General features: G+C 37.0%; 2 protein-coding genes across 5 annotated transcripts in view; one reads left to right on the top strand and one right to left on the bottom strand.

Annotated features, from left to right (window-relative positions):
• The window catches only part of LOC138322877 (serine-rich adhesin for platelets-like), a 29,886-nt gene extending 17,023 nt beyond the window's left edge, over positions 1–12,863 (bottom strand). Inside the window, exons 1-3 of one of the 3 annotated variants that reach the window (XM_069267075.1) lie at positions 12,664–12,863; positions 9,204–9,274; positions 2,247–2,408 (exon numbers count right to left, since the gene is read on the bottom strand). In XM_069267075.1, the coding sequence (XP_069123176.1) occupies positions 2,247–2,408; positions 9,204–9,269 (228 nt within the window). In that variant the 5' untranslated portion in view covers positions 9,270–9,274; positions 12,664–12,863. Of the gene's footprint in view, positions 1–2,246; positions 2,409–8,296; positions 8,449–9,203; positions 9,275–12,663 lie in introns of all 3 variants that reach the window. The other 2 variants (XM_069267074.1, XM_069267076.1) reach the window with 2 other exon arrangements.
• Positions 12,864–12,943: 80 nt separating this feature from the next.
• LOC138322878 (folliculin-like) lies at positions 12,944–22,756 on the top strand. Of its 2 annotated transcripts, none has more exons than XM_069267077.1 (9): positions 12,944–13,074; positions 14,232–14,575; positions 15,086–15,223; positions 15,622–16,078; positions 17,779–17,924; positions 19,563–19,676; positions 19,991–20,237; positions 20,566–20,668; positions 21,054–22,756. In XM_069267077.1, the coding sequence occupies exons 2-9, from the start codon at positions 14,327–14,329 to the stop codon at positions 21,235–21,237; spliced, it is 1,638 nt and encodes a 545-aa protein (XP_069123178.1). In that variant the 5' UTR covers positions 12,944–13,074; positions 14,232–14,326; the 3' UTR covers positions 21,238–22,756. The 2 variants fall into 2 exon arrangements, with proteins under 2 accessions (XP_069123178.1, XP_069123180.1); XM_069267079.1 differs by having other exon boundaries at positions 12,956–13,074; positions 14,235–14,575.
• The last annotated feature ends 182 nt before the right edge of the window (positions 22,757–22,938 follow it).

Genomic DNA, 22,938 nt, shown 5'->3' with positions numbered 1-22,938 from the left:
TTTTGTGACTTATCACGGGTGGCAGTATCAGGTTATAGAGTACAGGGAAGTTTGGTGACTTACCACGGGTGGCAGTATTGGGTTATATAGGGTACAGGGAAGTTTGGTGACTTACCACGGGTGGCAGTATCAGGTTATAGAGTACAGGGAAGTTTGGTGACTTACCACGGGTGGCAGTATCAGGTTATAGGGTACAGGGAAGTTTTGTGACTTATCACGGGTGGTAGTATCAGGTTATAGGGTACAGGGAAGTTTTGTGACTTATCAAGGGTGGTAGTATCAGGTTAAAGGGTAAAGGGTAGATTTGTTACTTACCATGGGTGGCAGTATTGGGTTATAGGGTACATAGAAGTTTGGTGACTTACCATGGGTGGTAGTATCAGGTTATAGGGTACAGGGAAGTTTGGTGACTTACCAAGGGTGGCAGTATCAAGTTATAGGGTAAAGGGTAGATTGGTGACTAACCACGGATGGCAGTATCAGGTTATAGGGTACAGGGAAGTTGGTGACTTACCATGGGTGGCAGTATTGGGTTATAGGGTAAAGGGTAGATTGGTTACTTACCATGCATGGGTGGCAGTATTGGGTTATATAGGGTACATGGAAGTTTGGTGACTTACCATGGGTGGTAGTATCAGGTTATAGGGTACAGGGAAGTTTGGTGACTTACCACGGATGGCAGTATTGGGTTATATATGGTACAGGGAAGTTTTGTGACTTACCACGGGTGGTAGTATCATGTTAAAGGGTAAAGGGTAGATTTGTTACTTACCATGGGTGGCAGTATTGGGTTATAGGGTAAAGGGTAGATTGGTTACTTACCATGGGTGGCAGTATTGGGTTATATAGGGTACATGGAAGTTTGGTGACTTACCATGGGTGGTAGTATCAGGTTATAGGGTACAGGGAAGTTTGGTGACTTACCACGGGTGGCAGTATTGGGTTATATATGGTACAGGGAAGTTTTGTGACTTACCACCAGTGGTAGTATTGGGTTATATGGTACAGGGAAGTTTGGTGACTTACCATGGGTGGCAGTATTGGGTTATATATAGGGTACAGGGAAGTTTGGTGACTTACCACGGGTGGTAGTATTGGGTTATAGGGTACAGGGAAGTTTGGTGACTTACACGGGTGGCAGTATCAGGTTATAGAGTACAGGGAAGTTTGGTGACTTACCACGGGTGGCAGTATTGGGTTATATAGGGTACAGGGAAGTTTGGTGACTTACCACGGGTGGCAGTATCAGGTTATAGAGTACAGGGAAGTTTGGTGACTTACCACGGGTGGCAGTATCAGGTTATAGGGTACAGGGAAGTTTTGTGACTTATCACGGGTGGCAGTATCAGGTTATAGAGTACAGGGAAGTTTGGTGACTTACCACGGGTGGCAGTATTGGGTTATATAGGGTACATGCAAGTTTGGTGACTTATCACAGGTGGCAGTATCAGGTTATAGAGTACAGGGAAGTTTTGTGACTTACCATGGGTGGCAGTATTGGGTTATATAGGGTACAGGGAAGTTTGGTGACTTACCACAGGTGGCAGTATCAGGTTATAGGGTACAGGGAAGTTTGGTGACTTACCACGGGTGGCAGTATCAGGTTATAGGGTACAGGGAAGTTTGGTGACTTACCACGGGTGGCAGTATCAGGTTATAGGGTACAGGGAAGTTTGGTGACTTACCACGGGTGGTAGTATTGGGTTATAGGGTACAGGGAAGTTTGGTGACTTACCACTGGTGGTAGTATCAGGTTATAGGGTACAGGGAAGTTTGGTGACTTACCACCGGTGGCAGTATCAGGTTATAGGGTACAAGGAAGTTTGGTGACTTACCACGGGTGGCAGTATTGGGTTATATAGGGTACATGGAAGTTTGGTGACTTACCACGGGTGGCAGTATTGGGTTATATAGGGTACATGGAAGTTTGGTGACTTACCACTGGTGGTAGTATCAGGTTAAAGGGTAAAGGGTAAGATTGGTGACTTACCACGGGTGGTAGTATTGGGTTATATAGGGTACAGGGAAGTTTGGTGACTTACCACTGGTGGTAGTATCAGGTTATAGGGTACAGGGAAGTTTGGTGACTTACCACGGGTGGCAGTATTGGGTTATATAGGGTACATGGAAGTTTGGTGACTTACCACGGGTGGCAGTATTGGGTTATATAGGGTACATGCAAGTTTGGTGACTTACCACGGGTGGCAGTATCAGGTTATAGGGTACAGGGAAGTTTGGTGACTTACCACGGGTGGCAGTATTGGGATGCCATTGAAGGTGATACAGGAAATAAAGTTTGGATTACACATGGCTGCTGAGGTTTGGATGGTTGGAGCCATGCTGTCCAGGACCCGGGCACGCTCCTCAAAGTATTCCAGCAGGTCAGCCATCATGCATGGTAGTAAGTCCTACAATCATAAACAAATTATTATAGTGCAGATACACATCATATATATAAATATATAGTATCTTGAATTAGAAATATGTATGTATACATTTTCTTCCTATGCCTATAGCTATAAATAGATACACTTACGTCATATATATAAATATATAGTATCTTGAATTAGAAATATGTATGTATACATTTTCTTCCTATGCCTATAGCTATAAATAGATACACTTACGTCATATATATAAATATATAGTATCTTGAATTAGAAATATGTATGCATACATTTTCTTCCTATGCCTATAAATAGATACACTGCAGTTAGTGCAGACATGAATTTAATTGAGAGAAAAGTTCCTGCATGTAATTAGCTGGCTTTGTAAAACATGTAACATTGGATATATGTTCTTTAGATAGCTTCATATATATACCAAAACTGCATGAAATTACAATCAAGTTATAATTACGCATTTGCAATTAATGCTTTTAAATATTTACATACTTAATGGTCACCTGAGTTCGGATGTATTATGAAACAAAGACATATAAACACTAATATACTGGCCCTTAAAGTTGGTCAGTGATTTTATAAATTTGACTTTTTAATCTTGCTTCTATCAAACCTGTGAACTCAGAAGATTTTTTAAAATTTAAAGTCATTTTGACCCTGTTTGGCCTCGCCCCTCTGGTCCTCCAGGGGGTCATCAAGGACTGATATGGATGTTAAAATGCTTTATTATACCTCAAGTGGGAAACCTGCATTCTGATTGGTCGAGAGATATTTGGTATTTTACACTATCACACGGCAGTTAGCATTAGAACAATAGGAGACATTAGACACGTTCTTAGCAACCCCTTAACAATGGGTGATAGTGTATTTTTGACAGTGCAAAATATTAACCGCCCGAAAAAGATACACACTCGTTTCTTTTTTCGACGCCATCTACGTTTTTTGAAGCGACGCTTCAAAATTTATCTTGAGCTATTTAGTAATAGTTTTGCCAAATTAGTCTTTATCAATATTTTTTTCAAATTAAGGACGGAGCTTTCCATTTACGCCTTTTCGCTTACAGTCCAAGAGCTATATGCTGGTTTTTATCAACCCATCGGTGATTAGGTGAACGGAAAACATACAATTTCAAGTGTCTTCGTGACATTGCTAATGTTGTAAACAGGCGACGGAACAAAATTCATTGAGATTTACAAAAACGTTAAGATTTTAACAAAAGCAGGTGACAAGACAACAAGAATATTTCACTGAATGCTTATTGTGAGTATTTTTATTTATCTAAATTATAATGCAATGATAATAAGCGCTACTGAGTAGAAGCTGATATGCTATTTTACTGCTGACGGTGAGTTTTCGACTTTTGCTAAAATGTTTCAATAGATTGCAAATACTTGAAAACTATTTTTGTTTCTAGACTTTTGGTATAATAAAATAAATACTACCTGCATTAGAGAGTGTTGCCTCTCGGAATATCACCCAGTCATCACCCGAAATGTCACCCTCGGCTTTGCCTCGTCACCCTCTAATGCAGGTAGTATTTATATAATATCTCGGGCTAATAATGATAATTCTAATCAAATTTGACTCATTTCCTATGAAAATTGAGAAAATAATGTTCATAAAGGTGTTTTTCCTATGAAAACTATAGTAAACCTGACCCCCTCCCCAGGGGGGAAACGTGAGACCCCAGGGTCATATAATTCACAGATTTTATAAAACACCTTAAGACCTTTCCATCTATGAAGAGTATTTGATTCTACCATTTCCAGAATTTTAGAAGATTTTTGAAGTTTTAACCTATTTGACCCATTTTGGCCCCACCCCTCTGCCCTTTGGGTCAGTCATGAAAAATTTGTTAATAGGATTCAATGGCCATCTCATACTGATAATTCTGACAACATTTGACTTATTTCCTATTACAAATGACCGAAAAATGCTCAAAAATGTGTTTTCCCTACATAAACTATAGTAAACTTAACCCCCTCTGGGGAAACGAGACCCAGGGTCATATAATTAACAATTTTTGTAAAGGACCTTAAGATCTTCTTTCTATCTATAATGAGTAGTTGATTGGAGAAGAAGATTTTTTAAGTTTTAGTACTTTTTACCCCTTTTGGCCATATAATTCACAACTTTGATTGGCCTTATGCCTTAGAAGGTTTGTGCAAAATTTCATTAAGGTAGACCGTCCCTTCTGGTTTCCTCTCATGGATTTCGTTCATTTTTTGATATTTTGATTTTAGGTATACCCTGATCACAAAAACCGCATAAAAATCATATGTCACCGGGTTAATTTTTCTTCCAGGGTTGCTTAAAGATATGTACAAATGACTTAATAATCCGGATTTTAAGGATTTTTAAATAAATAATATTTCCTCCCTGTAGCATCCCTTAACATATAAATAATATACCTGTAACATGTTCATACCTTCAGTAGGTGATATAGAATTCATTACTATATCCAATAAGCTGGGTTTTCCACAATAAAACGAAATATCGTTATTTTAAAATTAAGTCCGGACCCAATTTTAGTGAAAAATTGCATAAAAATAGTAATATTTTCTTTTTTTCTGAAAAAATGATCTCAGGAAAAATCAATTTTTTAGAATTTCCATGAAGACTGGCTTATGTGCAATACGAAAAGCCAATAAAAAGTATACCTCACCGTATTATTTTTCAAATTATGACCGATTTTCTTCCTACAACCCCTTAAATTTTGGTCTGAAAATGTAAAAAAATAGGCGAATCTGTAGCACTTTTCAACGTTTTATGTTATTCATCTACCCTTGTTAGTTTTTACCGATTGGCACACCTTTATATTTATACACTTCAAGTAAACACTTGAAAAGGTTCTAGACGAAATACTTGCTCGAATGCCGATTTCAGAAGCGAGTTGTAATAGGTGGGTACGGAGAAATAAAATATGTTTGCCGGGATTCGGATAGCGACGTAACAAACGTATGACGTCACAGAAGGGACGGTCTACGTTAATAAAATAATTGCTGATGAAAATGTCTGGTTTATCTCAGAGCCGTGATGTTGATTTCCATAGTCAGTCCAGGCAAACCCTTGTGTGGTATCTTCAGCTATCCTGCATCAGGACCAATTTACTTCAGCAGTCTTGGAGAAGAAATCGAATATGTAAATTGTTTACGGATACATACGACGACGGACAAAAGGCGATTAGAATAGGTCACTTGAGACTTTGTCTCAGGTGACCTCAAAATGCATATAAAACCTTTTTTTTTTTTTTATTTGTCATTTTCTCTGCACCACCAAGGCAAATCAATTGCAAATCGGTATTATAACTACCAGTAAACAATTATACTTCATTGTTACATAGAAAGATAATAGTTATACTTAATCAAGTACGTTTAAATCAGTAAATGATCATAGTTCTTGTTCTTATAAAACTGACTAAGTTTAGTAGTTTGTTGCTATGTGATAAATCATAATATTTACTAACACCTATTTATACACACATCCACAATAAGTTAATTACCCGATTAGCCAGGATAGGACAGGTGCCAAAATTAACCGATCATATAAATATAGATAGTTTGACTAAGTCAGTGACCTCATTATGTGTGGGATTATAGAACTTCTATTGATTACTCTCCAATTTGTATAAGACTTAGTACGTGTATGTATTTAAAGTGATTTTATTTTTTATATATTCAATGCAACCAAAACATACATCTAGATTCTGTGAAAATAGTTTTTACCATGTTTCTTTCAATTTGGTAAAAGCGCGTATATGTAGTGTGCGTATGGTTGATCATGGTAAAATCTATAGACAAATGTGTTACTTATGTTAAATGCACACTGTATACAAACTGTCCATAAATAACCAGAACATTTAAAACAGTGGTATAACACAGGAAAAACATATAAACAATAGCAACCAAAACAGATTTTCTTTTGAATATTATCAAAACATTATTGCAATTATTAATGGTGGAAAATGTATATTTATACAACACATTGATCATTATTTTTCAGATTAAAGTTCATTTGAAATTTATTACTGATCCAGGTCAGAACACATGCTTTCTGAAATAATATCATAGTATTCACAATGGAGCAGTGAACTGGCACATATACACAGCTAGTTAACAACTAGAATATTAATCATGTCCTTTCAATCTGAACATATTGTGAAAATATTTTCAGTGGAGATCAAAACTATAAGGACAGAACTCCTACAGATATGAAGCCTGAATTAGTACCAGAGATTGTATATACATGTATTGGAGCCAGAAACACCACCTCCTGCCATGCCCAGAGGAGCACACATTATACTAGTAAATTGATCATGGTATCAGGATTCCATCCTGTTTTATATTATACAAAGGAGATAAAACACATGCCAACTGATGTCTATTAATCTTTTTTGAGTTTTTTGTAGATGTTTAGAGTTAGATCAGTATTTTAATGTCCATAAGTTTACGGTCTCCTCACACAATAGTGGATGAGACTTGATTATCCTCACACAATACTGGATGAGACTTGATTATCCTCACACAATACTGGATGAGACTTGATTATCCTCACACAATACTGGATGAGACTTGATTATCCTCACACAATACTGGATGAGACTTGATTATCCTCACACAATACTGGATGAGACTTGATTATCCTCACACAATACTGGATGAGACTTGATTATCCTCACACAATACTGGATGAGACTTGATTAATAGTGATCATTAACACTGAACATGATCTATATAATAAGTAAGATGAAAAGAAGCTTAAAACACGACTTAGGATTAAAAACAGGATTCTAAATGGTTGATTGATTTAAAGGACATGTCCCCGTACACAATGCATGGATTACTAACACATGACCATCATGTGTTTCAATCTTTGTAAGTTTTTACATATTGTGAAGGTTTATAGTTACACAGGTTTCTATGTAACTAGCTGTAAGTGTGAGAACAAACCGTATCCTGCTGATATCACTTTATAAGTATGTTTGGTTCACCAATGTCACAGTCACTGAATCCTGGATAGTTTTAGGGACTTCACTTTTCTTTTTGAATTGGTAAAATATTTCATTCATTTCTTTTGTTGAATATGTATATTCCCGAGATTTAACATGAAATTGGGAAATACAGCAAAATTCTTATAGGCTATGGACCTTTTATATGGCCCTAAATGCATTAAAAAAGTCATTGCTGTGCTGATGTTTGTTTTATTAGTTTGATTAAATTAACATCCTATTAACAGCCAGGGTCATGTAGCGTGTATCAATTGTGTGGTGTGTGTGTGTGGGAGACTGTAATATATTTGTGTTGTGTCTTCTTGTATAGTGGAACTGATGCCCTTTTTATGGTGCTATATCACTGAAGCATGCTGCCGAGGACACCAAGCAACACACCCCACCCAGTCACATTATACTGACAATGGGCAAACCAGTCATCCCACTCCCTTAATGCTGAGCGTTAAGCAGGAGTAGAAACTAGCTACCACTTTTATAAACTTCTAGAGCCTACCTCACAGGGACGAACGCTTAGCTTAAGGCCATGAAAAGAATGGTGGTGTCAAGGGAGACACAAGCATGAAGAACAATAGTTAGAAAGAAGAGAAAAAATAAGATCCTAAATTTAGTCACATTTTACAATCATGCAATAGGGGCAGCAGGCACAAGTCTAATGCCTTTCCTGCAGGGCCAGTGATTCAAATCATACAGCCTGCTAATAATTTAATTATACTCCAAGTTTGGTTGTAATCGAGTCCTAATGTTTAAAACAAAGATCTAAAGGCAAACATTTTTAGCCCAGTCGACATTAATGCTGCTGAAAAATAGAAAGGATATATACAGTACAAGGTGGATGAGATATGAAATTTTGCATGCAGTCAATAAAATAAATTGATTGAGTACTTACAGGGCGAGGTGATGTTGTGTCTTTGGAAATAAACTTCAAGACTTTCTCCTTAGGCGTATTAAGCCCCATCATGTACAATAGATATATGTCCTTGTAAACTTGGGATTACAATGCTAACACTTGTGATCCTAACTGATTGATACCAATATTTACTAGTGTAGATTTAGATACTCTCTTGGAAGATATCCAATTAATATTTCCAAATAATTTCCAAATGTAAAACCACATCTGTTATACCATGATCACACAATTAAGTCACGTTGAAAATTAAAACACACATGAATTTGTCTTTATGTTATATCAGTTATGTCAAACTTGTCAAACACATTGAAAAGTTGATGTCACAACAAAAATTAGCACATCAATGCATGTAGCTTCATCAAAAACACTTTACATATTTAAATTAAAATCATCGATCTTCTAAATAAAATCTTTATAATACATAACACTACATCAAACAGAAGTCCAGATTTGTCAAAGAAATCCTGGAGACTGATTTTCGAGTTGAAATGCTTGCTCTCTATTATTGTGAGCTTTAGGTTCCAGTGATAAAGTTAAATACCCAATTTGTCTGTTTAACAATGTGTTTATATAAGTTCATATCTGTCATGTAGTGGTGCCAAAATACACAATGGATGTACCACGTCATGGCTTAAGTCGAGATTAAATATCAAAACATGGACCTAATACACACAGTGTTGATTGTGAGACACACAAACATTATACTGGAGACAAAGAGTGGAAAAACCACAACAATCTAGCTTACTTTTTTGTCATAAAAACCAATTGGTAATTAAATCAAAACATTCTTTGTAATAGCTGGTCAAAAACAGAGTAATTCACAATAGTTATCCCTCTGAAGCACATGTGTTAGAAACCACACACACACACACAAATTGACTACTACCTCGAGTTTTACATCCTGGCTATATTGATGGTTTTCTTGGTCCATTTTTGTATAACTGTATGTCATCAAAACTGAATCAAATAACCAGCAGAATTTTCAATCATTTCTAAGTTTATTATTTGTATTTGATTGTTTCAAAATCAAACATATTTTGTCTGAAAACAAAATTACACAAATATTACTGCAGTGTCATAAATATCAACAGGAATGAAGATAATTTTGCCTTAGCACCTGCAGTAATTCTGTTCACTGTGTAATATCGCTGAAACAATATGGAAACACTCAAAAAAAGAAAGCAAGAGGCGCAGATGGCTTGTATTTTTCACCTGGTTATTGTAATGCCAAGTACCTAATGTTCTGTTTACAGAATAATGACAGGATCATTGTTTCTTTTCTAAAGGAATTAAGATATACCTCTAATTCTTTTTGCTCCAGGGGGTCAGGGCCAAAATTTATACAAACAATGTTCCTCTTTACCAAAGGATGTTTCTGGCCAAATTTGGTTATATTCCATGCAGAACTCTATGACTAGTAGGGATTAAAAGGCTTTACCTCTATTTCCCCTATTGGGCCCCACCCTTCCTGACCTCGGGAGGTCAGAGCCAAAATTTATATAAACTCTCTTCATCTTCCCCTAAGGATGTTTCTGGCGAAATTTGGTTACATTCCATGCAGAACTCTAAAACTAGTAGCGATTTAAAGGATTTACCTCTATTTCCCCTATTGGGCCCCACCCCTCCTGCCCCTGGGGGGTCAGAGCCAAAATTTATAAAAACGCTGTTCCCCTTTCCGCAATGTTTCTGGCCAAATTTGGTTACATTCCATGCACTCTATGGCTAGTAGCGACGCCGCCGCGCCATGACATAAGCTCATCAGGCGAGCTAAAATCAAAAACAATTATATTTATTACCTATAGATTAAAGAATAACTTTACAATACATATACCTCTGCCAAGAAAAAGACAACATTGCCAAACAAGATTTTTGATATCATATAACAAGAGGCCCAGAGGGCCTATATTGCTGATCTGGTTTGTAATGTAATGTTCTGAATACAGGTTCATTGTTTCTTTTCTCAAGGAATTTGAACATTTACTTAAAATTCCCCTATTGGACCCCTCCCCTCCTGCCCCCAGGGGGTCAGAGCCAAAATTTATACAACTTCTGTTTCCCTTCCCCAAAGGATGTCTGTGTCCAAAATTTGGTCACAATCCATGCAGAACTCTACGACAAGTAGCGATTTATAGGAATGACTTCTATTTTCCCAATTTGGCCCCGCCCCTCCTGCCCCCAGGGGGTCAGAGCCAAAATTTATACAAGTTCTGTACCCCTTCCCCCAAGGATGTTTGGCCAAATTTGGTTGCAATCCATGCACAACTCTAGGACGAGTTGCGATTCATAGAATCTACCTCTATTTCTCCTATTGGGCCCCACCCCTCCTGGCCCCGGGGGGTCATAGCCAACAAAAGTTCTGTTCCCCTTCTCCCAAGGATGTTTGTGGCCAAATTTGGTCACAATCCATGCAGAACTCTACGACAGTAGCGATTTATAGGATTAACCTCTATTTCCCCTATTGCGCCCCGCCCCTCCTGCCCCCAGGGGGTCAGAGCCAAAATTTATACAAGTTCTGTTTTCCTAATTTCTGTTAATTAACAGCTATGGTCACATTATACTGACAACGGGCAAACCAGTCGTCCAACTCCCTGTATACTGAGCGCTAAGCGGAAACAGAAATTACCACTCTTATGTCTCGGCCAGGGGATAGAAGGCCGCGCCCCTCCTGCCCCCAAGGGGTCAGAACCAAAATTTATACAAGTTATGTTCCCCTTCTCCCAAGGATGTTTGTGGCCAAAATTTGGTTTATAAGGCTTATAATTCTAATCAAGTTTGACTTATTTCTTATGAAAATAGAGCAAATAATGTTCATAAATGTGTTTTTCCAACATAAGCTACCCGGTAAAGTAAACTAGACCCCCTCCCCAGGGGGATACCTGAGACCCCAGGGTCATGTAATTCACAATTTTTATAAAACACCATCTATAAAAAGTATATGATTCTACTATTTCCAGAATTTTAGGATAAGCTTTTTGAAATTTTTGCTTATTTGACCCCTTTTTGGCCCTGACCCTCTTCCCCCAGGGGTTGGAAAGGACCAATATGTATATGATGTTAAAATAATATCTCAGGCTAATAATTCTAACCAAGGTTGAGTCATTGCCTATTACAAATGACCAAATAATGCTCAAAAATGTGTTTTCCCTTTATACACTATAGTAAACTTTACCCCCTCCCCAAACGAGGTGAAACGAGAGACCTCAGGGTCTTATAATTCATTATTTCTGTAAAGGACCTTAAGACCTATGAAGAAAATTTGATTCTACCAAATCTATGAGTGAAGAAGATTTTTGAAATTTTAGTAAATTTTACCCCTTTTGACCACTCCAACAGCCCCCTGGGGGTTGAGAACCAAGAACCATAAAATTCAAAATTTTCATTGGCCATATGCCTAAGAAGGCTTGTGCAAATTTTCATTGAAATTCTATTAGCAGTTTTGGAGAAGAAATGTAATTTTTTTATCGTTGGACGACGAGAAGAAATGTAATTTTTTTATCGTTGGACGACGGACGATTCTTTCAGTCTCTCCTGATTCTCAGACATCGCCAAAGTTGAAAAAATTTCACTTGGACCGGCAAGGACTGTGAGTACCGAATATTAATGTGAATTTTTTAAGTAAACATAACTTCCTGTTTTCTGAAAGTTCATTCTTTAAACCTCTCTCTTTTATATAATAATAATTTCTATAAATACGGTGATACATATCATATCGTGAGACAAGTATATCGCAATATGTCTCGCATCGTAGGGGGCGTACCGTTGCAACACTACTCAGCAGTCGACCAGGTGTTAGAGGCATCACATTGTGTAAAACATTGTTAAACCCATGGAATGGGTTGTTTATACAACTCCTTCAAAAACGGGAGGATGCACTTATTGGGATAGGGGCGCTTATTACGCCTAATGCAGTATCTCATGCATGATCACATATGAGTTTGGTGTATGAGATGGATTGATTGATGGTTATCAGTATATTTTGTTTTCTGTTATTTGTTTGGTGTTAATGCTATCTTTCGGTCCCAATCTTTTAATGTTTATGTTTTAATTGTCAACGGCACTTCAATATCTTACATATTCTTGTTAACAATATGGTGATAAAGTCAAAATTAAAAAGTTAAACACAGATTCAACATGGTTGTTGGTTCGGCCCCATGTGACAAGGTGTTACGTCTATGTAAACGATTCATGTATTAGATTGAGAACATCACAGTGAACGTATCACCATTCATCATTTACACCCTCACTAAACCATTATCATTCTGATACCGTAGCGACACTCCACATGTGCTAAGTATGACGAATTTTTGCATATTTTGACAAGTTCGTACATGACGATAATTTCTTACCTGTTTCCTCAAAATAAAAGATTATCGTAAGCTGGATATCTCCTTATCGAGAAAATATAGCCTCTTTCACATGAAAAATATCTGGGAACAACCAGACGCATTTCTAATGCTCTTAAAACTGTTAATATATGCCGAGATGTCGAGTTCGGAACTTCTCGCCCGCCATTTTACAACAAACCGATGTTTAGATTTTCCGAATAGTTTCTGACACGACACTTTTGATTGGTTCGCAGCATTTGAACCTATCCAATCATTTCAACTGTTTCATTTCTTAATCATTCTCACGTGATTCTGACCATGACGGAAGGGAGAATGTAAACAACTACTACGGAAAATGAAAGTAGAGAATATTTCTAATTGAAAATCATATTTTAAGAGTGTGAATGGTGAAACATAACACATAGCCAACAGGTTAGTGTTTTCTTCGTCAACTTTATTCGATACAGCTTAATTATCTTCAATGAAAACACCATAAAAAGTTCAACATGTCTCAGGAAGCTTACAGTTTGTACACGTAACGTGACGCTACCCAAATTGTAATACTTTTTGAAGATAATTGTAAAAATTTTCTTACTTGTGGTTGAATCCAGAAAAAATGTATTGTGTTTTTAGGGTTGTCGCACGACGTCGTTTTCCAGAGTTTTTCAAAATTTCATTATTTTCATTTTTAAATACAGATAATAAGCAACTGGAAAGAAAATAACATATTAAAATTGTCACAGTTATTAGTTAGCATCTTAATTTTTGTTGTTAGTTTAGATTGTAAACTGAAAATTCTGTATCACATATTTCAAAAGTGTTTCATTTTGGGTAGCGTTCCAAATTGGGTAGCGTCACGTTACAGTATAAGCTTAAGTACTGTTATTATAAATGGTTTATAAGCTTGGCTCGGCTGGGAGTGGGATTTCTGCATGTCTTAACTTATGTTACCTTATGTGTATCTGCTTGCAGGACCACTTATTGTTCTGTATACACTCGTTATACTATTTATTGTTACTTCATGTAACGGGAAAGGAGAAAATGTACCAGCAGCTAGACGGAGATTCGAAACCCGGACCTCCAAACACTAAGGTGCATCCTCAACTGCTGAGCTATCTGGTTACTGATGATTAACCCAGTCTAATGTCGCTTCATTTACTCCTTCCTCTTTTTTCAAAGTCTTCAGCTTCGAAGATATACAAGACCCTTATATATTGCACCATGGGTATTTTAAATTTTGGGTGCCAGAGTTTATAACAGGAGAAAATGTAGTGGCCAAACCGGAATTCAAAACTGGGATATCTGAACACAAGCCAAATGCTCTTTTGCTGAGCTTCTTGCATGGTCACCAATAATTGACTCAGTCCAAATTTTCACATATATGCAGATGTTACATTTTTGCTCTCTTGTTAAAGCATTATACTTCATGTACAAATGTACTATGTACATGTGATTCCCTGTACCGTATAATTTTTAGTTTAAATCCTATATAATTTCTACATACACATGTATATACACTGTACTTATCATTAATACATGTAAATTCATAATATTGATTGTTTTAATTTATTGTTTTAATCTTTATTTAGAAGTTGACATTAACCTCAGCATAACGACTGAAGATGACATGAGAAGAGAAGCCATTTACTCCTAAACTACTAGGAAATATTGAAGTAAATCAACCATGAATGCCATAATATCGCTGTGTCACTTCTGTGAACTTCATGGACCTCAAGTGCTATTCTGCACTCAGCCTAACCATCCCCAGGAGTCTGGGGGCGGGGTCAGTGTGGTGGGTGTGGCTGAGGAACAGTACAATACCATGCAGCTCCTGCTGTCTCGTACACAACTGGGAGATAATGGAGCAGTGAGCCTGAAGTCTCCTATATCAGAACCCAGCACACCTACTCCATCATCTACTAGCCACTGTGAGGTAAATGATATTTAGCGCTCAATACAATAATTGCCTATGTTGACATATAGATGCAATGTAATACTTAACTGGAAGTTTATTTGATTCAATTTTAATGTTAAAATAAGCATTGGAATAAGTCATCAGACAATAGCTGATGTCAAACCTAAACGTAATTGTTTGCAATTAGCTTGAAGGTGTTTTTAGTGCTGCAAGCAAAAGTGGTAGGAATTTCTCTGTCCATAGAAAAAAAAACTAATTTGAGTAATGCTGACTAGTAATTTGTTGAATCTTTCGTAATGAGAAACATATGTTTACATGTAATGACGTCAGTGATACTTAAAACAATTATTATAACCACAATATGTCTTGAGAGGAAACCTAAAGTATATCACTGAGTGCGCAATATCTCCAAACAATTTGACAAATGTGAATAAAATTACATATACATGTATTTAGAAACTATTCTGCTAATTACTAAAACTGATGTACACGTAGTTAATAAATTGTATATTTTTTCTCATTGTCTAGGGTTGTTATTCAGTAAAGCCAGGCTTTGTAAGTCATGACGATGATGTGAAAGTTAGCTATGTCAGTAGTCGACAGCCTCACAACCGTGAGGTTTTCAGCATGATCCGACAAGCCTGTCTACGCAGTCTTAGTGGTGAGGTGAGTTAATGATCCTAGTAGTTGATTGTCTATCTGATGATTTATGTAAACTATTGAAATGTACATATTGTGTGTATCACAGAGTTCAGTAGAAACAAGTTATATTGTCTATAGAGAGCTGTGTTCTAGAAAAAATGAAATAATGATTGTGCTGATTTTCATTTATTTTTTTCTCATGATTACGATGATGAAATGTCTTTTCTAAGGTAGAAATTGTCTTTTGGCATGTTCAGAACACAAAAGTTTTCTTGATACAAATTCATAACTTTCAGCTATCTTAAAATTCAAGACTTTTATGCAAATGGACAGATTGTATCAAACTAGTTATATAATGGTATTTTTTTCCTTTGACATATCTTAAATGAGATAACTCTTCATTTTCATATTTGATTTCCTAGGTTTGCCCAGGCACTGAAGGACCTATATTTTTTGGAAATGACCAACAAGGTCATGTGATTTCTTATTCTTTCTACATTAAAGACTTCCAAGCTCGAGGATTTCAAAGACGATATAGCATCATAATCGTAATGATGGATAAAATCTATCTGTTAAATTCCTGGCCCTTTTTAGTGAAAAATCTCAAAATTGTTGTTGAACACTTACAAGATAAAGCACAGAAAGTTTATAATGTTGAGCAAGCTAAAAGTCCAAAAGAGCCAAACAAACTTGCCTCATTCAGGATCAATCCCAAACCAGCTCGCTCCCTGATGGAATTAACAGAGGACAGAAGTATTTTCAAGATTCTTCATGTTTCGTTTGTGTGGATACTCAAAGCGTGTGGTAACCGAATCACAGAGTCACTGTTAGAGGGACCACCTACAGAGGACTCAATTATAGATATGGAGAAACAAGAAGGTAGATATATGCTAAACACTTTAAGCATTTGTTTGAGTCTGTTATAATTTCATGTTTGCATTTTAGTTCTGAGTTTCATCTTGGCATTCTCCCATATATTATCTCTAACATTTACATATGTAACCATTGGGACATTTTATGTGTCGTGTAGCTAAAACTGTCACTTTGACACATGTTTTAGTCATTTCTATTCATTTTCTGATTCATAACACCTGTAATTTGATACTCCATATGCTAGAGCAATTTTTAGCCCACCATCATCAGATGGTGGGCTATTCAAATCGCCTTTTGTCCGTGGTCCGTCGTCCGTCCTTCCGTCCGTCCGTCCGTCCGTCCGTTAACAATTCTTGTTACCGCTATTCCTCAGAAAGTGCTGAAAGGATCTTTCTCAAATTTCATATGTAGGTTCCCCTAGGACCCTAGTTGTGCATATTACATTTTGGGACCGATCGGTCAACAAGATGGCCGACAGTCGGCCATCTTGGATTTTGATAGTTGAAGTTTGTTACCGCTATTTCTCAAAAAGTGCAGAAGGGATTTCTCTCAAATTCCATATACAGGTTCCCCTAGGACCCTAGTTGTGCATATTGCATTTTGGGACCAATCGGTGAACAAGATGGTCGACAGGCGGCCATCTTGGATTTTGATAGTTAAAGTTTGTTACCGCTATTTCTCAAAATGTGTAGAAGGGATCTTTCTCAAATTTCATATATAGGTTCCCCTAGGGTCCTTGTTTTGCATATTGCATTTTGGGACTGATCGGTCAACAAGATGGCCGACAGGCGGCCATCTTGGATTTTGATAGTTGAAGTTTGTTACCGCTATTTCTCAAAAAGTGCTGAAGGGATCTTTCTCAAATTTCATATACAGGTTCCCCTAGGACCCTTGTTGTGCATATTGCATTTTGGGACCAATCGGTCAACAAGATGGCCGACAGGCGGCCATCTTGGATTGTGATAGTTGAAGTTTGTTACCGCTATTTCTCAAAAAGTGCTGAAGGGATCTTTCTCAAATTTCATATACAGGTTCCCCTAGGACCCTTGTTGTGCATATTGCATTTTGGGACCAATCGGTCAACAAGATGGCCGACAGGCGGCCATCTTGGATTTGATAGTTGAAGTTTGTTACCGCTATTTCTCAAAAAGTGCTGAAGGGATCTTTCTTCAAATTTCATATACAGGTTCCCCTAGGACCCTTGTTGTGCATATTGCATTTTGGGACCGATCGGTGAACAAGATGGCCGACAGGCGGCCATCTTGGATTTTGATAGTTGAAGTTTGTTACCGCTATTTCTCAAAAAGTGCTGAAGGGATCTTTCTCAAATTTCATATACAGGTTCCCCTAGGACCCTTGTTGTGCATATTGCATTTTGGGACCGATCGGTGAACAAGATGGCCGACAGGTGGCCATCTTGGATTTTGATACTTAAAGTTTGTTATCGCTATTTCTTAGAAAGTACTATAGCGATCTGTCTCAAATTTTATATATAGTGTGTTTGAAAAAGTTTGAAAAGCAGGGAAAAGATCCCTCTTTCCATTGTCAGACCCAGATCATTCTTTGGTGGGCGCCAAGATCCCTCTGGGATCTCTTGTTGAAATCTGTTATACTTTATAGGAGAGATTCAGATCATCAGACTCCTCCTTGTAGTCTGCAAATTACTCATGGAATACATACATTGTACAATTTGTATAATTTTACAGAAACTGAGGAAGGGTTTATAAAATTATTCAAAAAGAGTGATACAGAAGAAGATGTGGAAGAGGAGAAGAAGGAGGAAGAGAAGGAAGAAGAAGAGGAAGAAGAAGACTCAGCATCAGCTGTTCAAAACATCAGATATCTCCTGAGGGTGTGTATTAGCTGTTCAAAACATTAGATATCTCCTCAGGGTGTGTATTGGCTGTAGAGAACATGAGATATCTCCTTAGGATGTTTATAGCTGTAGAAAAAGGATGTTTATAGCTGTAGAAAAAACTAGATCTCTTCTCAGGGTTTGTACATTTATTAGTTACAGTGAAAATGTGATGTCCTCAGGATGTTGGCTATTAGAGAGTAAGATATCTCCTCAGGGTTTGTACATGTATAAGTTACACAGAACATCTGACATCCTCAGGAAGTAAGCCATTAGAGAGTGAAATATCTCCTCAGGGTTTGTACATGTATACATTACAGAGAACATCTGATGTCCTGAGGATGTCAGCTCTTAGAAAAGGAAATATCTCCTCAGGGTTTGTACATGTATAAGTTACAGAGAACATCAGACATCCTCAGGATGTCAGCCATTAGAGAGTGAGATATCTCCTCGGGCTTTGTACATGTATACATTACAGAGTACATGTGACATACTCAGGATGTCGGCCATTAGAGAATGAGATATCTCCTCGGGCTTTGTACACGACGTCCTCAGGATGTCAGCCATTAGAGAGTGAGATATCTCCTCGGGCTTTGTACACGACGTCCTCAGGATGTCAGCCATTAGAGAACGAGATATCTCCTCAGAGTTTGTACACGTATTAGTTACAGAGAACATCTGATGTCATCAGGATGTCAGCTCTTAGAGAAGGAAATATCTCCTCAGGGTTTGTACATGTATAAGTTACAGAGAACATCAGACATCCTCAGGATGTCAGCCATTAGAGAGTGAGATATCTCCTCGGGCTTTGTACACGACGTCCTCAGGATGTCAGCCATTAGAGAACGAGATATCTCCTCAGAGTTTGTACACGTATTAGTTACAGAGAACATCTGATGTCATCAGGATGTCAGCTCTTAGAGAAGGAAATATCTCCTCAGGGTTTGTACATGTATAAGTTACAGAGAACATCAGACATCCTCAGGATGTCAGCCATTAGAGAGTGAGATATCTCCTCTGGCTTTGTACACGACGTCCTCAGGATGTCAGCCATTAGAGAACGAGATATCTCCTCAGAGTTTGTACACGTATAAGTTACAGAGAACATCTGATGTCATCAGGATGTCAGCTCTTAGAGAAGGAAATATCTCCTCAGGGTTTGTACATGTATAAGTTACAGAGAACATCAGACATCCTCAGGATGTCAGCCATTAGAGAATGAGATATCTCCTCAGGTTTTGTACATGTATAAGTTACAGAGAACATCTGACGTCCACAGGGTTTGTACATGTATAAGTTACAGAAAACATGTGACGTCCTCAAGATGTCAACCATTAGAGAATGGGATATCTCCTCAGTGTTTGTTCATGTATAAGTTTCAGAGAACATCCGACGTCCTCAGGATGTCAGCCATTAGAGAATGAAACATCACCTCGGGAATTGTATCATTTGTAGAAAACAGGAAATCTCTGAAATAGATTCGTCCAGTTATATAATTATAGGTAGTATTATATGAAAATAACAGAATATCTCATAAATGTAAAAGCAAGTTGGTCCATCACTATGAAATAATCATTCTTTCTATATTATATTAAATAATAAGATAGATCTATTTATTTAACCTATCTGTTTTAGAGTCTTGGTGAGAAGAAGTTCCATATCCTTGCCCACCACGCTGTCATTGGTAACCAGATCATTGTAAGAGGAGCCCTCAAGTCTGCAGTGAAAGCTGTTCTCAGTGCGTTAAAGGTAATCTTTACCTAGATGCAATACACTTTAAGACTCTTTGATAAACTAAACTTTATTATATGGATTCTGTTTTGGCTATACATGTATTTGAAAGAATGGTAAATTACATGTATTTTGGTATTTACATGTATGACCTTTAAAAAAAGCTTGTTCATATTTTTATGGAAATGTGTAATACAGTATTTAATGAATTAGGTCTTTTGATTTTTTTGCAATAGCTTTCACTCCTTTTTGATTTTGTAAGTAAACTTTCATTACCACTGCCATATTCTGTGAAAGCCTATACCTAATACATATAAATACCATTGTTTCAGTGTATTGTCCCCAAAGGCTGTTGTCGCATTATGTCCTATAGCCAGGAGTATGAAGCCTCCTGGAAATGTAATTTTCTCGGACTTGCTCCAGACGTTCATATCCCCAGTCACATCATGGCCACAGAAATGTTTGTTCTAGTGGAGGTTATCTCCCCTGTTGATGAGAACGTGACCTGTCCCCCTGGCCTCGATCAGCTGCGGGAGTGTGATTTTAGCTTAGCCAGTCCAACGTCATTACCAGAAAAAGGTCAGTCATCACACTGTAGTAGGTCAAAGTTCCAAGTTTAGCTTGAATATAAAAAGAAATGTTGTTATTAGAGGAAATGAATGTTTTAAGGATTTTTTTTCATCATCCCTTTGGCTTCCCTTGTTCTGTCTGTAAGACAATTTGAACTTTAATCATAGAATAAGACCGTTATAATAAGATGCATGATTCTCCATAACTGTATAGCAGGATGTGATAGGTAACTTTGGAAACTGATCAATATACTGGTGTATGTTGTTGTGGTTGGGTAATGACCCATCTACAGTACCCCTTTTGTCTTTGTCATAATTTGTTTAATTCAATCTTTTAGGACCTGCTGTTTTAACAAAGATGGAGATGGCATTGAAAAATGAAAATCTTACAAAAGAAGTTTTAGAACAGTATCTTATTTGTCTCAAAGAGGAATGGATGAAGTGAGTTGAGACCAGTACATGTATATAATATGAACTTGAATGAACTCTTATTATCTTAGTTGTCAAAAGCATGCCTAGCTTCATGGATAAATCTTGAAAGAGGGGTGAAAAAATGAGGAAGAAGATTTTAATTTGTCTCTCAATTTATATTTTAACTTTTCATGAACTTCATATTAAAATATTTACTTGATTTTATTCCAAAAATTTACTTTTTGATATACATGTATTTACTGATATATATAGAAAGTTTATGTCTTCAGCTATTGCATCAATTGTAATTTTTTCAACCACTATTAAGTCATGAAGACTTCTAAGCCTAATGTAACCTCTTATGTGTTAGGTTTAATATCTATAACTGAAGAAAGTAATGCAATTTCTGTTTCAGCAAAGTGAAAGTTTTGTTCAAGTTCACAAAAGCAGGAGGCAGTAGATCTGAAGAAGACACAAAGAAACTACTACAAGTAGTCGGTGCACAGGAAGAGGATAAACAGTTGTTAAAGTTCTGGATGACGGGGCTTAGTTGTCACTACAAAACTCACATATTATCTACAACAAAATCTCACCACTAAAAACAGGGGTCTATAAAACTCACATACTGTCGACAACAAAATCTCACACTAAAATAAGGGTCTATTAAACTCACATACTATCTACAACAAAATCTCACCACTTAAAACAAGGGTCTATAAAACTTAAATACTGCTATCAACAAAATATCAACACTAAAACAGGGGTCTATAAAACTTACATACTGTTATCAACAAAATATCACCACTAAAACACGGGTCTATAAAACTTACATACTGTTATCAGCAAAATCTCACCACTAAAAACAGGGGTCTATAAAACTTACATACTGTTATAAACAAAATCTATAAAACTTACATACTGTTATAAACAAAAACTCACCACTAAAAACAGGGGTCTATAAAACTTACATACTGTTATCAGCAAAATCTCACCACTAATTTAGTCAAATCCCTGTGATCTTCAGACTTTTGGGAGTTTTTCAAATTCCTGTGAACTTCAGACTTTTGCGAGTTCGTTTCAAATTCCTTTGAGATTAAGATTTTTCAGAGTTTCATTCAAATTTCTTTGAAATTCAGATGCTTGGGAGTTTATTTTGTGCAAAATCCCTGTGAACTTTAGACATTTGGGAGTTTGAGTCAAATCCCTGTGAACTTTAGACATTGGGAGTTTGAGTCAAATCCCTGTGAACTTTAGACATTTGGGAGTTTGAGTCAAATCCCTGTGAACTTTAGACATTTGGGAGTTTGAGTCAAATCCCTGTGAACTTTAGACATTGGGAGTTTGAGTCAAATCCCTGTGAACTGTAGACATTTGGGAGTTTGAGTCAAATCCCTGTGAACTTTAGACGTTTGGGAGTTTGAGTCAAATCCCTGTGAACTTTAGACATTTGGGAGTTTGAGTCAAATCCCTGTGAACTTTAGACATTGGGAGTTTGAGTCAAATCCCTGTGAACTTTAGATGTTTAGGAGTCTGAGTCAAATCCCTGTGAACTTTAGACATTTGGGAGTTTGAGTCAAATCCCTGTGAACTTTAGACATTGGGAGTTTGAGTCAAATCCCTGTGAACTGTAGACATTTGGGAGTTTGAGTCAAATCCCTGTGAACTTTAGACGTTTGGGAGTTTGAGTCAAATCCCTGTGAACTTTAGACATTTGGGAGTTTGAGTCAAATCCCTGTGAACTTTAGACATTGGGAGTTTGAGTCAAATCCCTGTGAACTTTAGATGTTTGGGAGTCTGAGTCAGAGTCCTAGGGACACTCTGAGTATGATTAATATATATGATTTGTGTGTGAGGGATTTCATTCCAGAGAAGATAAAAACACAAATGTGTAAAATTACAGAATTACAGGGAGTGTCTCCAAAAATAGCCTCATATTGCCAGCATTATGCCAACATTACATTGCATAGTTGCCTTAATGTATATTACAGGTTCATCTAAATTGAATACTGACATATTGATATTAGTGTAATGTTCGCTTGTTTTATTAAGTTACCAGTAAATGTATTTTGTGGTATTTATTGTTTTGTAATAAAATGCACAGCAATATTGTGATATCAGTGACATTGCATTTGTTATTTTTAAGTTCATTTGACTTAAAGGGTCTGGATGACTTATTGTCATTTTGCTCTGTATTTTGTCATATGCTGTCTGCTACCAGTACGGTATGTGCAAACTTTTTATTCAAATAACTTCTTCTGAAATGCCTAGAGACCTGATATTGGGCACATAGCCTGATGGTA

Source organism: Argopecten irradians, chromosome 5, assembly GCF_041381155.1.
Source record: "Argopecten irradians isolate NY chromosome 5, Ai_NY, whole genome shotgun sequence".
In the NCBI taxonomy this organism is placed as follows: domain Eukaryota; kingdom Metazoa; phylum Mollusca; class Bivalvia; order Pectinida; family Pectinidae; genus Argopecten; species Argopecten irradians.
Note: the sequence above shows the minus strand (reverse complement) of the source record. Positions and strands in the feature narration are given on the sequence as shown.

Bases quoted from the DNA above. Each gene is read 5' to 3' on its own strand.
- LOC138322878 (XM_069267077.1), top strand. From the start codon at position 14,327: ATGAATGCCATAATATCGCTGTGTCACTTCTGTGAACTTCATGGACCT. The intron at 19,677-19,990 runs GTAATCTTTACC...CCATTGTTTCAG, and splicing joins CTGTTCTCAGTGCGTTAAAG to TGTATTGTCCCCAAAGGCTG. The intron at 20,238-20,565 runs GTCAGTCATCAC...TCAATCTTTTAG, and splicing joins AACGTCATTACCAGAAAAAG to GACCTGCTGTTTTAACAAAG.